Genomic DNA, 16,077 nt, shown 5'->3' on the forward strand with positions numbered 1-16,077 from the left:
AATCTTGTGGCAGTGAGTTTCCCAGGTTAAATATAAGCCTTAGATGAAGTACTATTTTTTGCCTGTCCTGAACCTACAGCCCCAAAACAGAATTGATCATGTGGAGTCCAAACATTATGAGAGACTCAGAAAAAGTCTCTCTGGCTACTTTCTCCACACCAGGCATCATGTTATAAGCCAGAAATGAGGGATAGAGACCAATAACCCCCAGGAGTCTGGAGAGAGGTCCCTGAAAGGGGGTTGCAGAAGGATCCTGCCAGGCGCGTTACAATGATAGGGCAAGGGGAGACAGTTGTCTGGGGGCCCCACTGCCTGGAGGGGCACCCCAGAGGCACCTCATGTGACTCCCCATTGCCCCCTGCCCAGCCCCATAGCCTCTCAGCCACTTGCCCTGTTCGCTGTCTCTCCTGCTTGTTCTGCTGGCCCGCAATCGAAGCAGCAGGCAAGCGGCAAAGAGCTCCTTTTCTCCCGCCTCTCAGCTGATCGGCGGGTGGGCGGGGCTTCCACGGAGGCCTCCATGTAGGCCGCATTGAAGCCTGAACTCGAGTAGGGCCCAAGCAAGCCAGGAAGGAGGAGGCAGCCAGAGTGTTCTCTGCAGCAGAAGACCCCTTGGTGCCCTGCTTAACCCAGACCAGCATTTGCCAGGTAGAGTGTGAACTCCTTTTTGTGGTTACCTTTCCCGCCCCCCCCCCCATATATAGGGATCTGCTTGCCATAGGGCTTGGATATGGGGGGGGGAGGGACCGAGAAGTCTCTGAAAATTTATTTTGAAACAGCTTGGAAAATTTGCTGACTTAAAAAAACTATCTAAAAAGTCCTATAAGTGGCTTGTTTCATGGCAGAAAATTGCAAAAACTTCTGGAACAGTATTTTATTAATTTTATTTATTCATTCATTCATTTATAAATGCACTTATGTTCAAGTTGTTTTGCAACCCAGAAGGTCTGAGTGAGAACTGTGAAGCATGTGTGGTGCTTTTATTTTATTTTTCTTGTGTGTGAACTGCTCCCCAATAACTTGCAGGGACTTCAGGGTCAATCTGGCCAACATGTGAATGCAGCACCTCCATTCCAGAGGAGATGTGTCTTAAAGGGCTTTAAAAGCCTCCTGTGAAAAACCTCCTGCAATCAAACTTGACTGAATTTGTTCAGAATTCTGGGAAAACAAACATAGGCTCACCCTGCATGGTTGAAAGTCTCCTTTGCTAATCTGCAGCGAGGGGCCCATTTTAATAATTCATCTTTCTAGTGTGTTCTAGGCATTAAAAGTAATACAAATGTATAGTACTCAATGTATATCACTATATATTGTGATGTGTGTGTGTGTATTCAGTGAAATGTATTTGCAGGCAGCATACTTATTTTGGAATATCAGACTTAAATCCTTGGGGGCCTGGGGTGTGCGGAGGCCCTGGACTTTGGGGGGGGGGCCATTTTAAAATCTTGTCTCTGGGCCCACTCCAACCTTGCTACGCCCCTGGATCCTGCCCTGGAAACAAGGACATTCGGGTTCCACTTTGCAGCAGGATTAAAGAAGAAGTTTCAGGATGCTGGCAGAAGGATTGGGGTCTCTCCAACAGATGTGCAGAAGAAACCTTTGAGGAGCAACTCCTCACCTCCTTAATTTGAGGGGGGGGGCGCCTGGACATTTTTAGGACACTGTGTGGTGGGGGTATTGGGTTCTGCAAGAGAGGAGGTCAGTCACATGAGGCGGCGGGGTGGAGTGGGGAGCATCAGGAAGAGATCTGCTCTCCTGCTCCCCAAGCAGCACCTTCTTTCTCCCCGCAAACGACCTCCGAAATATTGCAGATTAATTCTTTGCTTTCTGCCGCTCGGTTGCTTCCTCCTTTCCAGGGAGAGGAACAAAAGAGACCTCTCAGCGGAGCACCATAGAGAGAGAAAAAGGCAAGAGGCACACAGTAGGGTTCCCATTTGGCGGCCACCGTGTGCGGAGCAGCACCGGGATCGTTTACTTAGAAGAAGACGCTCTGACCCCAAGAAGAAGTAAATGGTGAGGGCGGGGAGGGGGACACACAGCAGGGCCGGGGAAGTTGTAGAGCAGTTGGCCCCTCCTTAGAAGGCCGAGTCTCGGCATGAAGTGGTGACGTGTGTACTCCACCCCCTCTCCCCAACCTTCGCCCTTCCCACCCCGGGGCACTGCAAAGCCTGTAAAGAGCGAAGAGTTTCTCCATTGGGTCTTCAGCCAGCGCGGAGTTGCTGCACGAAGCTGCCTAAAGAAAGATCCGGAGCTTCTACGCCTCTTTGGGAGGGAGAGTGGCTTTTGCTGGACCACCCCCGCAACCTCATGACCCAGGGGTCTGGTGAGTCCCATATACTGGAGTTTGGGGTGGGGTGGGGTGGGTTGCGAGGGGCTACAGGGCTCCCGTGAATGTTTGTGGGAAATCCCACAAACACTTATATAATGAATAAGTTTGTCATCAGAGCTAAAGCCCATATCCTAAAAAACCAATCAGGGAAAGGAGGATTTATATTCTTTTCCCAATATGCTGCTATGGAAATCTTCGCAGCAGTCAATAATTTGATAATCATTTCGACATCATCTTTATATACAACACCTTTTAGGTAATTCAGTAAAATTCTTAAAGGATCCTCAGGTAACTGATAACCTGTTACTTGGTTCATATAGAACAATATCAATTGCCAATATTGCTTGATTTTGCAACATGTTCAGAAAATATGTAAATCTGCATGTAGTTTTATATATTTTCAGTTTGTATGGTGTTAAATAATTTTGATGTAATACTTTCAAATAGTTCTCTTTTAAATGGATAGAAATCAAGTTCTTACTCACATTTTCTCCTATCCATTTCCATACTTCATCTGTTTTAAATCTCTTTCCCATTTATTTTGGAAGGAAGATTGTTGATTACAATGAAAGTCAACAAGCATAATGTATAGTTTGCCAATCAACCCCTTATTAGTTTTCTAAAATAGCAGTAATTCAAATTTAGCTGGATATCTGAGTGGTCCATATTTCCTAATTAAGGCTAGAATTGCATGTCCTGTTTGAAAAAATTGGCACATCTTTGGGGAATACAATCTCATCTGATCCTGGAGTTGTTCAGATGGAAACACCACCCTTTTTTCCACATGCTCTTTTGACGTTAGTGTAGCCTTTTCCTCCCATTTGGACATATCATCTAAAATAGTACTATCCTTGATCTGTTCATTATATTGACATGATCTATATGGAGGAAGCCCAGGTGCCAACCTAGATTTCTATTTCCTCCAGATCTGAAATATTGTTTTACCAGATGGATGATGTGAAATAATATCAAGGTCTTTTAAAGTGCAATACCAAAGAGCATTCTAAAGGGATGGATATATAAAATTCTGTTCAAAGTGTTCTAGTCCAGTACCATTAACTCAATCTCAAATATTTGATAGCCTACAAGCTTCATAGTAATATATAAAGTTCTGTAAGCTAACACTACCATTCTCCAGGGCTTACATAAGGAGTTCCATGCTATTCTAGATCTTTTCTTTTGCCATATGAAAGAAGTACATAATGATTGCCAGCTTTAACAATCAGTATTTTATTGTTATTGATCAATAAACACAACACTTCTGGTAATATGTTCATCTTAATCATAGATATATGTCCCATCCAACTTGAGTTCGGTTTGGACCATTGATTTAGAACTTTTTGTATTAACTTTTTAAAAAATCCATCTATTATAGTATAGCTTGGAACCTTTACACATAAGTAAAACTTACTCTTACTTGTGTGTAGACCCCATAACCTTACTCATTAGAATAGAAGCAGGCAACCTTCAACACTCCAGATGTTGCTGAACTAAAGCTCCCATCATCCATAGTTGCAATTCATTGTGTCTGGGGATGCTGGGAGTTGTGGTTCAGCAACATTGGGAGTGCTGAAGGTTGCCTACAACAGCATTATCACCATCCTCCTCCTCCATTATTACGCCCTGCATTAGAATCTTGAATCCTTGCTTGCAAGAGGTCTCATGAATAGACCTCAGGACAAAGAGGTCAAATTTCTAGATATGCTAATTTCTAGATACGCTAAAGGACTGTGCCCTAGAACAGTTGGTCATGGAACCAACCAGAAAGAAGGCGACCTTGGATCTAATTCTGAGTGACACCCAGGACCTGGTGTGTGACGTCAGTGTCATCGACCCTTTAGGGAACAGTGACCACAGTACCATCAAATTCAGCATACATGAGGGGAGAGAATCACCAAGGATGTCTAACACAGACATTTTGAATTTCAGAAGAGGAAACTTCTCCAAAATGAGGAGTATGGTGAAAAGAAAGCTGAGGGGGAAAATCAGGAGAGTCACTTCGCTCCAGAGTGCATGGAGTATACTCAAAACCACAATACTAGAAGCCCAGTTAGATTGTCTAGCCAAAAGGAGGAAAGGTACCACTAAGTCCAGGAGGATGCCAGCATGGTTAACGGGTACCGTCAAGGAAGCCATAATAGGGAAGAAGACTTCCTTCCGAAAATGGAAGGCCTGTCCAAACGAAGAGAACAGAAAGGAACACAAACTCTGGCAAAATAAATGCAGGGTGACCATAAGGGAGGCAAAAAGAGAGTTTGAGGAACATTTAGCCAAAAGTATCAAGGGGAATAACAAAAACTTCTTTAAGTACATCAGAAGCAGGAAACCTGCCAGGGAGGCAGTTGGACCATTAGACAATGAGGGAGTGAAAGGGATTCTTAAGGAGGATATGGAGGTTGCAGAGAAGCTGAATGAGTTCTTTGCATCTGTCTTCACGGCAGAGGATACTGAGCATATACCTGTTCCTGAACCAGGCATTTTAGGGATGGAGGCTAGAGAGCTGAGTCAGATAGAAGTGACAAGGGATGATGTTCTAAAGTGTCTGGAAAAACTGAAAGCTAACAAATCACCAGGGCCGGATGGCATCCATCTAAGAGTCCTCAAAGAACTCAAATCTGAAATTGCCGACCTCTTTGCTAAAATATTTAACTTATCCCTGAAACCGGGCTCTGTACCAGAGGACTGGAGAGTAGCAAATGTAACACCGATTTTCAAGAAGGGATGCAGGGGCGATCCGGGAAATTACAGGCCGGTTAGCCTAATGTCCGTTCCAGGCAAATTGATGGAAAGCATCCTCAAGGATAAAATTGTAAAGCACCTAGAAGAACAGGCCCTGCTGGGAGTGAGCCAGCATGGCTTCCGCAAAGGTAAATCTTGCCTCACCAACCTTTTGGACTTCTTTGAGAGTGTCAACGAGTGTGTGGATCAAGGTGATCCAGTTGACATAGTCTACCTGGACTTCCAAAAAGCTTTTGACAAAGTTCCTCATCAAAGACTCCTGAGGAAACTTAGTGTTCATGGGATAAGGGGACAAGTACATGTGCGGATTGCTAACTGGTTGAAAGACAGGAAACAGAGGGTAGGTATAAATGGAGAGTGTTCACAATGGAGGGAAATAAGAAGTGGGGTCCCCCAGGGATCTGTACTGGGACCGGTGCTTTTTAATTTATTCATAAATGATCTAGAAGCAGGGATAAGCAGCGATGTGGCCAAATTTGCAGATGATACTAAACTCTTCCGGGTAGTGAAATCCAAAACGGATTGTGAGCAGCTCCAAAAGGATCTCTCCAAACTGGGGGAATGGGCGACAAAATGGCAAATGAGGTTCAATGTTAACAAGTGTAAAGTGATGCACATTGGGACGAAAAACCCCAATTTCAAGTATACGCTGATGGGATCCGAGCTGTCGGTGACGGACCAGGAGACGGATTTTGGGGTTGTTGTGGACAGCTCGTTGAAAGTGTCGACTCAATGTGCGGCAGCTGTGAAAAAGGCAAATTCAATGCTAGGGATCATTAGAAAGGGGATTGAAAATAAAACGGCTAACATTATAATGCCCTTATACAAAACTATGGTGCGACCACACTTGGAGTACTACATACAGTTCTGGTCACCACATCTTAAAAAGGACATTGTTGAACTGGAGAAGGTACAGAAGAGGGCAACCAAGATGATCAGGGGCCTAGAGCACCTTTCTTATGAGGCAAGACTACAACACCTGGGGCTTTTTAGTTTAGAAAAAAGACAACTGCAGGGAGATATGATAGAGGTCTATAAAATCATGCATGGTGTGGAGAAAGTGGAGAGAGAGAAATTCTTTTCCCTCTCACACAACACTAGAACCAGGGATCACTCCATGAAATTGATTGCCAGGAGGTCTAGGCTCAACAAATGGAAGTACTTTTTCACAAAACGCGTGATACACTTGTGGAACTCTCTGCCACAGGATGTGGTGACAGCCAACAACCTGGAAGGCTTTAAGAGGGGTTTGGATGACTTCATGGAGGAGAGGTCTATCAATGGCTACTAGTCAGAGGGCTGTGGGCCACCTCCAGCCTCAAAGGCAGGATGCCTCTGAGTACCAGTTGCGGGGGAGTAATGGCAGGTGAGAGGGCACGCCCTCAACTTCTGTCTGTGGCTTCCAGCGGCATCTGGTGGGCCACTGTGTGAAACAGGATGCTGGACTAGATGGGCCTTGGGCCTGATCCAGCAGGGCTGTTCTGATGTTGTTACCATATTTACTCAAATACGAGATGACTCTGAATTTAAGACAAGCCCCTTAAAAAACAGAGATTAGATACAGGTTAAACCTATATTTACCCAAAAGGAAGGGGATTCTGAATTTAAGATGATCCCCCAATTTCTAACATGAAAGAACTTGGTGGGGGAACTATTCTTGGATTCCGGTAAATACAGTACTTATGGGTAGCCCCTCAACCTTATGTATGGGTAGATGTTACATCTTAATTGTGAGTAGACCATCAGCCTACTCATATTTACCCTCCAACCTGTGACAAATGCATCCTATCTTACCAGTAGTCCCTCAAACGTTTGCATGCACCTTCCTCTTATTTGTAAGGTTTACTCTTGAGAGAGAATGGAAAGTTTACTTCTGGGTAAGGTTGCAGGTCTATTCACAAGTATGTGTGCCGCCTACTTGTGAGTGAAGGTGGGGTTTTACTGGTGAATATTTCTAGTCAGGACTAGATGGTCAGACTTCCTCATTAATAGACCCCCAATGTTTCCCATAAGTGTGGGGGCTTCTCATAAGAAAGGTTGACGGTCTACCAGTGAGCAGGAGTGGAAGGTCTGCTCATGAGTAAAGATGAGGTATATGTGCAACCAAGACTGCAGTGTTTCCTTAGGAGTAAAGTTGTGGGTCTACTTGCAATTGACATGGGATGTATTTGCAAATGCGGATAAGGACTACTCATGTGTAAAGATGGGTACATGGAATCTCATTCCTAAGCAGCATAATGTTCAATATTGTACAAAGTCTTTATAACTTATATGGCGCAGAGATTAAGATAAGCACCTTAACTTGCTATTTCCATGTTCTCTAGACCATGAGTAAAAATGGAAAGGATCTTAACTCTCACCTTAAGGTTTTTGCTTTTGTATTGAATATCTCAGTATTACAGAGTGAACATAAGAACAGCCCTGCTGGATCAGGCACAAGGCCTATCTAGTCCAGTATCCTTTTTCACACAGTGGTCCACCAGATGCCTCTGGGGAGCCCACAGGCAAGAGGTATGTGCAACCTGCTGTTGCTTCCCTGCAATTGGTATTGAGAGGCATCGTGCCTCTGAGGCTGAAGATGGCCCACAGCCACCAGACTAATGGCCATTGATAGACCTGTCCACCATGAATCTGTCTAAGTCCCTTTTAAAGCCATCCAAGCTGGTGGCCATCACCACATCCAATGGCAAACAATTCCATAGATTAATTATGTGCTGTGTGAAAAAGTACTTTGTCTTCTCGGTCCTAAATTTCCCAGTCTTCAGTTTCATGGGGTGACCCCTGGCTCTAGTGTTGTGAGAGAGGGAGAAAAAATTATCTCTGTCTACCCTCCCCACACCATGCATCATTTTATACACTTCGATCATGTCTCCACTTGGTCGCCTCTTTTCCAAGGTAAAGAGCCCCAGATGCTGTAGCCTAGCCTCATAAGGAAAGTGCTCCGGGCCCCTGATCATTTTGGTTGCCCTCTTCTGTAGCTTTTCCAGTTCTACAATAACCTTCTTAAGATACGGTGACCAAAGCTGTACGCAGTACTCCAGATCTTGCCACAACATAGATTTGTATAAGGGCATTATCATATTAGCATTTTTATTTTCAATCCCCTTCCTAATGATTCCTAGCATGGAATTAACTTTTTTCACAGCTTGAATTATTGATATTGAGTCGACACTTTCAAGGAGTTGTCCACCACGACCCCGAGATCTCTCTTGGTCAGTCACTGACTGATAGCTCAAATCCCATCAGCGTATAGATTGGGCAGGCTTGTTTATTCGAACACTTCTAGAACACAAAACTGGGGACTGTTGATTGATCAGATGCTCTTTTTCTACCCCAGGCTCTGAGCAGTTTTCTCTCTTCATCCCAGCAAGTGAAGGATGGGAGAGTGATAATGAGGGAAAGCCCCATGGAGGATTGTTGGGAAGTGCCAGACGTACAAAGGAGAAACAGAGGATGAAAACTGAAAGGAAACAGAAGAGGAGGAATGGACCTTCTGCGTCTCAGCATGGTGACTACCATGAAATCACAATCCAGGAAAAAATGGAGGAAGAAACAGAAAGAAATCTGGGTCCTATTTACCGGAAATGCTTCACTATCAAATCTAGCCTTCCACCTCAGTTGGAAAGGTACACTGGGGAGAAATCCTATAAATCCCTGGAGAGTGAAAAGAGTTCCAGTGCAAGTTCTCATCCCACTTCACATGAAAGTATCCACACAGGGGCCAAATCATATAAATGCTTGGAATGTGGAAAGAGCTTCAGAGGGAAATCAAGTCTTACTGCACATCAAAAGATCCACACTGGGGAGAAACCATATAAATGCTTTGAGTGTGGGAAAAGCTACAGGCAGAGTGTAAAACTTACTATACATCAAAGAATCCACACTGGGGAGAAGCCATATAAATGTTTTGAGTGTGGAAAAAGCTTCACTCGAGAAGACTCCCTTACTTCACATCAAAGTATCCACACAGGAGAGAAACCATATAAATGCTTGGAGTGTGGAAAAAGCTTCCGCCGAGCAGACTCCCTTTCTTCGCATCAAAGGATACACACAGGGGAGAAACCATATAAATGCTTCGAGTGTGGTAAAACCTTCAAAGATACTGGTAGTATTTCTAAACACCGAAGAACCCACACTAGAGAGAAACAGTACACATGCTTGCAATGTGGAAAGAGCTTCTCTCGGCATGACTGTCTCATTAAACATCAAAGGATTCACACTGGAGAAAAACCATATAAATGCTTCAAATGCGGAAAGAGCTTCATTCGAGCTGATGGCCTTTCTTTACATCAAAGGAGTCACACTGGGGAGAAACCCTATAAATGCTTGGAATGTGGAAAGAGTTTCATTCAAAGCTCCCTCCTCACTTCTCATCAAAAGAGTCACACAGGGGAAAAACCCTATAAATGCTTTGAATGTGGGAAGAGTTTCAGGGGAGGACCAGCCCTCACTTCTCATCAAAGGATTCACACAGGGGAGAAACCCTATAAATGCTTGGAGTGTGGAAGGAGCTTCAGGGATAAGGGAAGTCTTACTAAACATCAAAGAACGCACACAGGAGAGAAGCCTTATAAATGTTTGGAGTGTGGAAAGTGCTTCCGTTGGAGCTCACACCTCACTTCGCATCACAAGATTCACACTAGAGAAAAACCATGTAACAGCTTATAGTGTGAAAAGAGCTTCTGTCACAGGAAGTCATTTATCAAATAGTCTACTCTATGACTGATGTAAATGAATCCCAGGAAAAGAGCCACATTATTCTGCTCTGACAAAAACAGCAGAGAGAGAGAGAGAGTTTCTCAAAAGTACATTACAAGCCTCACTTCATAGAAGAGTTCTCAGTTATGTGGGGAGCAGCCATATCTATCCTTGGCATGTGGAAAGAGCTTTGGTGAGAGGCACTCCCTTACACCTCACCAGATAACCCTTTCCAGTGATGAAGATTGTAATGGAATTCACTTTAGAAAAGAGCTATTTTTAATCTGCTTGCAGCTTAAAAGTTTTATTTTTAAAAAATGTATACACCTTTTGATTTTGGCATGAGCTTCTGTTGGTTGTATTTGACAAGAGAGGGCTCTTTCCTGTGAATGGGAATGTTTTCGTCTCTATCTCCATCTCGCTGGTGAAGCACCATCCAGCTGCTTTCTATTTTACAATGGCGCAGCGCATTAACATTATCCATTGATCATGCATTCTGTAAAATTTCATTTTGATGATGGTTTTTCAGGCCTCCTCCCATAACAGACCACACATCTAGTCCCTTTTCTTTTAAAATAGTCTTGGACTCCTGAAAGCTAGTTCCCCTCTCTTCATTACAAGGTGGTTGGGTCGTACTCCCGTGTTAGTGCTTGTTTTGGCCCCAATTTTTTTTCTCTAAATGACAGTACTCTCCACAGGCACTGTCTGGTCCAGGAAATGTTTCAGCCTTTGGGGCTTGAGTTTAAACTAGCATTTGGGCAATGTGTAGAGGAATGGCACAGAAGAATCCTCTGGTCACTCAGACGAAAAGCACTCTGATCCTCCGGGAGAGGTAGAAAGACGTCTGCATTCCCAAAACAGGTGGTAGGCTGGGTGGTCCACCCCAACTTGAAGAAAAAGACCTTGGGGTTGTGATGGATAGGTCATTGAAAATGTCCACCCAGTGTGCAGCACCTGTGAAAAAGTGGAATTCCACACTAGGGATCGATCACGAGGAAAGGGATGGAAGCTCTAGCTCCCTGAATATACTGGCACAGTAGTGTTGGTATAGTGAAGATGGAGGGAGGTTTCTACCTTCTACCACAATAAGATCTGAATGTTCTATTTGTCCTAAAATCAAAACCATCGGTCAAGCATACAGCCACTAGGTGACACAAGACAACGCCCCTCCCAATTTATTACATTTTTATACTACCATCCACGCAGATGGCTCTTGGTGGGTTCACATAAATAAAACAGATAAAAACACAATCAATGGCCCATTAAATCAGCAAAATAAAATCATTTTAGAAACCATAAAGGCTAAGTTAAAAATATGTGGGGTTTTTTTTGGCTCTGAATGGCTGGCAAGATTCTTAAACCTAGGCTACAACCAGGAGGTGCATTTTACACCCCAGGAGCAGCTATTGATCCTGAGATGCCAAAAGGTGAGCTGGTGGCAGCAAGAGAGGGGCCTCTATCAATGACCTTAATGTGCCGGTGGGGATCATACTGAAGAAGGCACTTTCCCAGTTAACTCTACCCTACGCCGTTTAGGGCTTTGAAGGTAATTAGGAGCACTTTGTATTTTGTCCAGAAACGTATTGGCAGTCAGTGCTGCTGTTTTGAAATGCACATACTAAGGTTCCTCTGTGAAACCCTGACCAATCTGACTGCTGCATTTTGAATTAACTGAACTTTCTGAACTGTATACAAAGGCAGCCCCATGTGGAGTGCATTGCAGTAGTCAAGCCTTGAGGTTACTAGTAAGTGCACCACAGGTTTTCAGATCATTTTCAAGGAATGGATGCAGCTTTTGTATCAGCCAAAGTTGATAGAGATCCATTGAAGTTGATCAATGAATCAGCTTCATTACAGTCAGAGACCAGCATAGGTAATAATACAGTAGAGTATGTATGTATGTATGTATGTATGTATGTATGTATGTATGTATTTATTTATTTATTTAGATAATAGATAATATTATCTATTATTTAGCTAATAGAGCCATATTGAAAATTTCTACATATATGCATACAACTATCAATGAGTAAAAATGTCTAAAAAGTATAAAATAGGCTTTAAAATATAATAAAGGGTAAAAGAGATAGCTAAAAAATAAGACAGCTAACTGATAAGTAATAAAACTGATAAGATAACTTAATATAAATAATATGTAAAAATTGGTCCATTAAAATACGACTCTAGTAGGATGAGTAGTAAAATTATTTAAAGTTAACTATCTATGAGTTAAATGCATCTGAGAAAACAGAGGTATATAAAGAGACATATTAGGATATCCAGTAGTTAAAATCATGGATTCTTGGCTAGCTGTCATAGTCCGATGGATCTTGCACGCTGCCGCACAGAACCTAGCAACCATATATGTGAAGATTCACTTTACATCTGAGAGCAGCATCTTAGTGTAGGCTGGACTGGGGCGGCCAGGGTAGGTGAGAAGTAGAGGAAAGATAAGCTTCTCCTGGCCAACTTTATAAAATGGGCAGGAAAAGAGAACGTGTTCAGTGGTTTCTACCTCCTCAGAGGCACAGGAGGAAAGTAGGGATGTGCAAACAGGTTCGACCCTGAACCTATTCAAGGTCAAACGGGTTTGGTTCGACCGTTCGGGGTCAAACTGAAACCCCCCATGACAGTTGGTGGGATGGTCGCAGTTTTTTTTAAAATTCAAAATATTGTTTTTAACCTTTTTATCCTTCGGGGGAGTTCATTGGGGGGGTCCACGGAGGTTCCCCCTCCCCCCGCTGGCCTTGGTAATCATCTCCTCCATATATTGGCGCAGCGGCCATTTTGGAAGCCGCCGTGCATGTGCAAATGGCTTCTCCGAGGCCTGGCATGGCCCAGAGCCTCACAGAGGCCATTTGTGCATGTGGTTTGACCTTTTTAAAAAAAATCATTAAATTTTTTTAAAAAATCTATTCGCATACCCCAACTGAACTGAGGCGGTGGGTTCTAGGGGGTGCAGAACTGAACTGGGCCGGTCAAGTTCGAGTCAGGTTCGGATCCATGCACATCCCTGGAGCAAAGCCTTTCTGTTACTGGGATCTTCCTATATTTGCCTTTCAGCACACTGGATGGAAGAGCGTGACAGCAGGCAAGGGTGAACGCCCTTCTGTGGCTTGGAATTTTCATCTGAGTCAAATATGTAGGGGGGGATACCGTGAACCTAGAGCTGTCCGAGGCCAGGCCCCATACTTAGGTCCACCTGTCGTTGCATGTCCAGTATCTTCAGTTTGATGGCTGTTTTCGCTTTGTCACTGCCTGTAGCAAGAAGGGGAGTTGAAATTGATCGAAGTCCATCAATTTGGTGCAGATACATTGAAAAGTGGCTCAGTTCAAATATCACTCCTAAGAAGTTACAGTAAGTCTCCCATTTGCCAACAGAGAACAGATCTAATTTATTTTCAATGTTCTTTAAAATGCTTTCAAAGCTTCAGCTATATGCTGCAGCAGAAATCTGTGTTGGGTTTTTTGGGGGGGTGGGGGTGCGTGGTCCAGTATTTCCTGAGAGCCTTTGAACTCCCCATAAGAACAAAGTAAAATCAACACAGGGCTCTGAATGTTGATTTTGCCGCTTGGAAGTTTTGAAGCCAGAGTTGGGAGGCGCAAATCCTGGCCAATGGCCCCATAGCTTGCACACTGCTGACTGCAGTGAGCACTGCCTGGGACCCATTTCTGGAAGCAGAGGTGGGACTAGGGCTGGGAGCCACTATTTGCAGTATGCCGGGGTGGAGGGAGAAGGAAGGAGGCAGGTTCACCTACTTCACAGGGTTGTTGTGAAAGAGAAACTCAAGTATGTGGTACACCACTCTGGGCTCCTTGGAGGAAAAGCGGGATAGAAATGTAAAATAATAATAATAATAATACTAAAAATAATAAAAATAATTTTGTTTTAGAAAAGACAAGGACAGAATCGTTTCTTTGAACTCTAGTATGGTACTCTAGTATCCATACTCTGGTATGGATCAACCAAAGAAATAGATCTTGTCACTTCAAGAAATTTGTTGCAAAATGACATGACTGGTTTCCTAAAACCAAGTTGCAAACTCAGATGGTCAGTGCTTTTTTGGCTTGAGGTCATTCTTGAAGATTGGGATATACAGTAGACATTTTCTGAGGTATAATGGCTTCCATTATTTTTGGACCGGAAAGAATAAACACAGCTGGATGGTTTTTAAAAAATTATTGTTTTTCTCTTCCTTTTTTACCATTCTTCATTAGTGTTTGTAGGCTTACACGCTTTAGATCTTAACGACATATAAATAAATTATAACACTGACATAGGCACTGAATATAGTACTTAGATACTCAATTTTTTATATTAAACATATCATTTAGATACCAAAATTTTACATATACCTTAAAATCTAGGACCAACTAATGGAAGTACTTTTTCACACAACACATAATCAACTTGTAGAATTCTCTGCCACAAGATGTGGTGACAGAACCTGAATGGCTTTAAGAGGGTTTTGGATAACTTCATGGAGGAGAGGTCTATCATCGGCTACTAACTAGTCGGAGGGCTATAGGCCACCTCCAGCTTCAAAGGCAGGATGCCTCTGAGTACCACTTGCAGGGGAGTAACAGCAGGAGAGAGGGCTTGCCCGTTTCAACTCCTGCCCGTAGGTTTCCAGCAACATCTGGTGGGCAACTGTGCGAAACAGGATGCTGGACTACAGGTGAAACTCGGAAAATTAGAATATCGTGCAAAAGTCGATTAATTTCAGTAATGCAAATTAAAAGGTGAAACTGATATATGAGACAGACGCATTACATGCAAAGCGAGATAAGTCAAGCCTTAATTTGTTATAATTGTGATGATCAGCTCATGAAAACCCCAAATCCACAATCCCAGAAAATTAGAATATTACATGGAACCAAGAAGACAAGGATTGTAGAATAGAACAATATCGGACCTCTGAAAAGTATAAGCATGCATAAGTATTCAGTACTTGGTTTGGGCCCCTTTTGTAGCAATTACTGCCTCAATGCGGCGTGGCATGGATGCTATCAGCCTGTGGCACTGATGAGGTATTATGGAAGACCAGGATGCTTCATTAGCGGCCTTCAGCTCTTCTGCATTGTTTGGTCTCATGTCTCTCATCCTTCTCTTGACAATGCCCCATAGATTCTCTATGGGGTTCAGGTCAGGCGAGTTTGCTGGCCAGTCAAGCACAGTACACTGTATACTTTTCAGAGGTCCGATATTGTTCTATTCTACAATCCTTGTCTTCTTGGTTCCATGTAATATTCTAATTTTCTGGGATTGTGGATTTGGGGTTTTCATGAGCTGTACGCCATGATCATCACAATTATAACAAATTAAGGCTTGACTTATCTCGCTTTGCATGTAATGCGTCTGTCTCATATATCAGTTTCACCTTTTAATTTGCATTACTGAAATTAATCGACTTTTGCACGATATTCTAATTTTCCGAGTTTCACCTGTACACTAGGAACATAGGCAGCTGCATGTACTAATCTGCACAGATGTGCCATTATTTGTGTAGTACACTTACAGTGGTACATTTCCTATGTGAACATAACATCTGAGGGAGCCTGTATACAGGTTCACTTTTAAAGTGAATGCACATACATTAGGAACATAGGCAGCTGTCTACTACTGGGTCAGACCATTTGCCCATCCAGCTCAGTATTGTCTACCCAGACCGGAAGCGGCTTCTCCAAGGTTGCAGGAAGGATTCTCTCTCTCAGCCTTTTCTTGGAGATGCCAGGAAGGAAACTTGAAACCTTCTGGATGCAAGCAGGCAGGTGCTCTCCCTAGAGTGGCCCCATCCTCCAAGGGGAATATCTTACAGTGCTCACATATAAACTCCCATCCAAATGCAAACTAGGGTGGACCCTGCTTAGCAAAGTGGACAATTCATGCTTGCTACCACAAGACCAGCTCTTCTCTCCATTCATTCACACACACAAACATGTATGTGTGTATAGATATCTGTGTGCAAGTGGAACAATGTCTGAATAGGGCTAGGGATGTGTCTGGTTTTGTTTTCCATCTCTCCCTTTCCAAAACAATCAGTTCAGGGACAAGATCAAGTTATCGCCTTCCGATCCTACTCCCAGAACTCTACTTCCAGTCTACAGGCAGTTCTGAAGGTGAGGGACACAGTTGTGTTGTCTCTGGAGAAATCTACACATTGGGGACCTGAAAATATTTGGCTGCGACAGATGGGGATAAATGAATGACTCTCTAAAAAGAATCTTGTGGTACCTTAAAGATTTAACTCATGTATTGTAGCAGCAGGTTTCATAATTAATACATGTTTATAATTTGTAGTCTTTAAGGTGCC

At 43.3% G+C, this 16,077-nt stretch overlaps 1 protein-coding gene across 3 annotated transcripts; it reads left to right on the forward strand.

Annotated features, from left to right (window-relative positions):
• The first annotated feature begins 551 nt into the window (after nucleotides 1-551).
• On the forward strand, nucleotides 552-10,103 carry LOC128347523 (zinc finger protein 501-like). Of its 3 annotated transcripts, XM_053302428.1 has the most exons (4): nucleotides 552-645; nucleotides 1,854-2,010; nucleotides 2,165-2,320; nucleotides 8,403-10,103. In XM_053302428.1, the coding sequence occupies exons 3-4, from the start codon at nucleotides 2,305-2,307 to the stop codon at nucleotides 9,731-9,733; spliced, it is 1,347 nt and encodes a 448-aa protein (XP_053158403.1). In that variant the 5' UTR covers nucleotides 552-645; nucleotides 1,854-2,010; nucleotides 2,165-2,304; the 3' UTR covers nucleotides 9,734-10,103. The 3 variants fall into 3 exon arrangements, with proteins under 3 accessions (XP_053158403.1, XP_053158401.1, XP_053158402.1); XM_053302426.1 differs by having other exon boundaries at nucleotides 1,854-2,320; XM_053302427.1 differs by lacking the exon at nucleotides 1,854-2,010 and having other exon boundaries at nucleotides 570-645.
• Nucleotides 10,104-16,077: the final 5,974 nt, after the last annotated feature.

Source organism: Hemicordylus capensis, chromosome 2 (assembly GCF_027244095.1).
Source record: "Hemicordylus capensis ecotype Gifberg chromosome 2, rHemCap1.1.pri, whole genome shotgun sequence".
Taxonomy (NCBI): Eukaryota; Metazoa; Chordata; class Lepidosauria; order Squamata; family Cordylidae; genus Hemicordylus; species Hemicordylus capensis.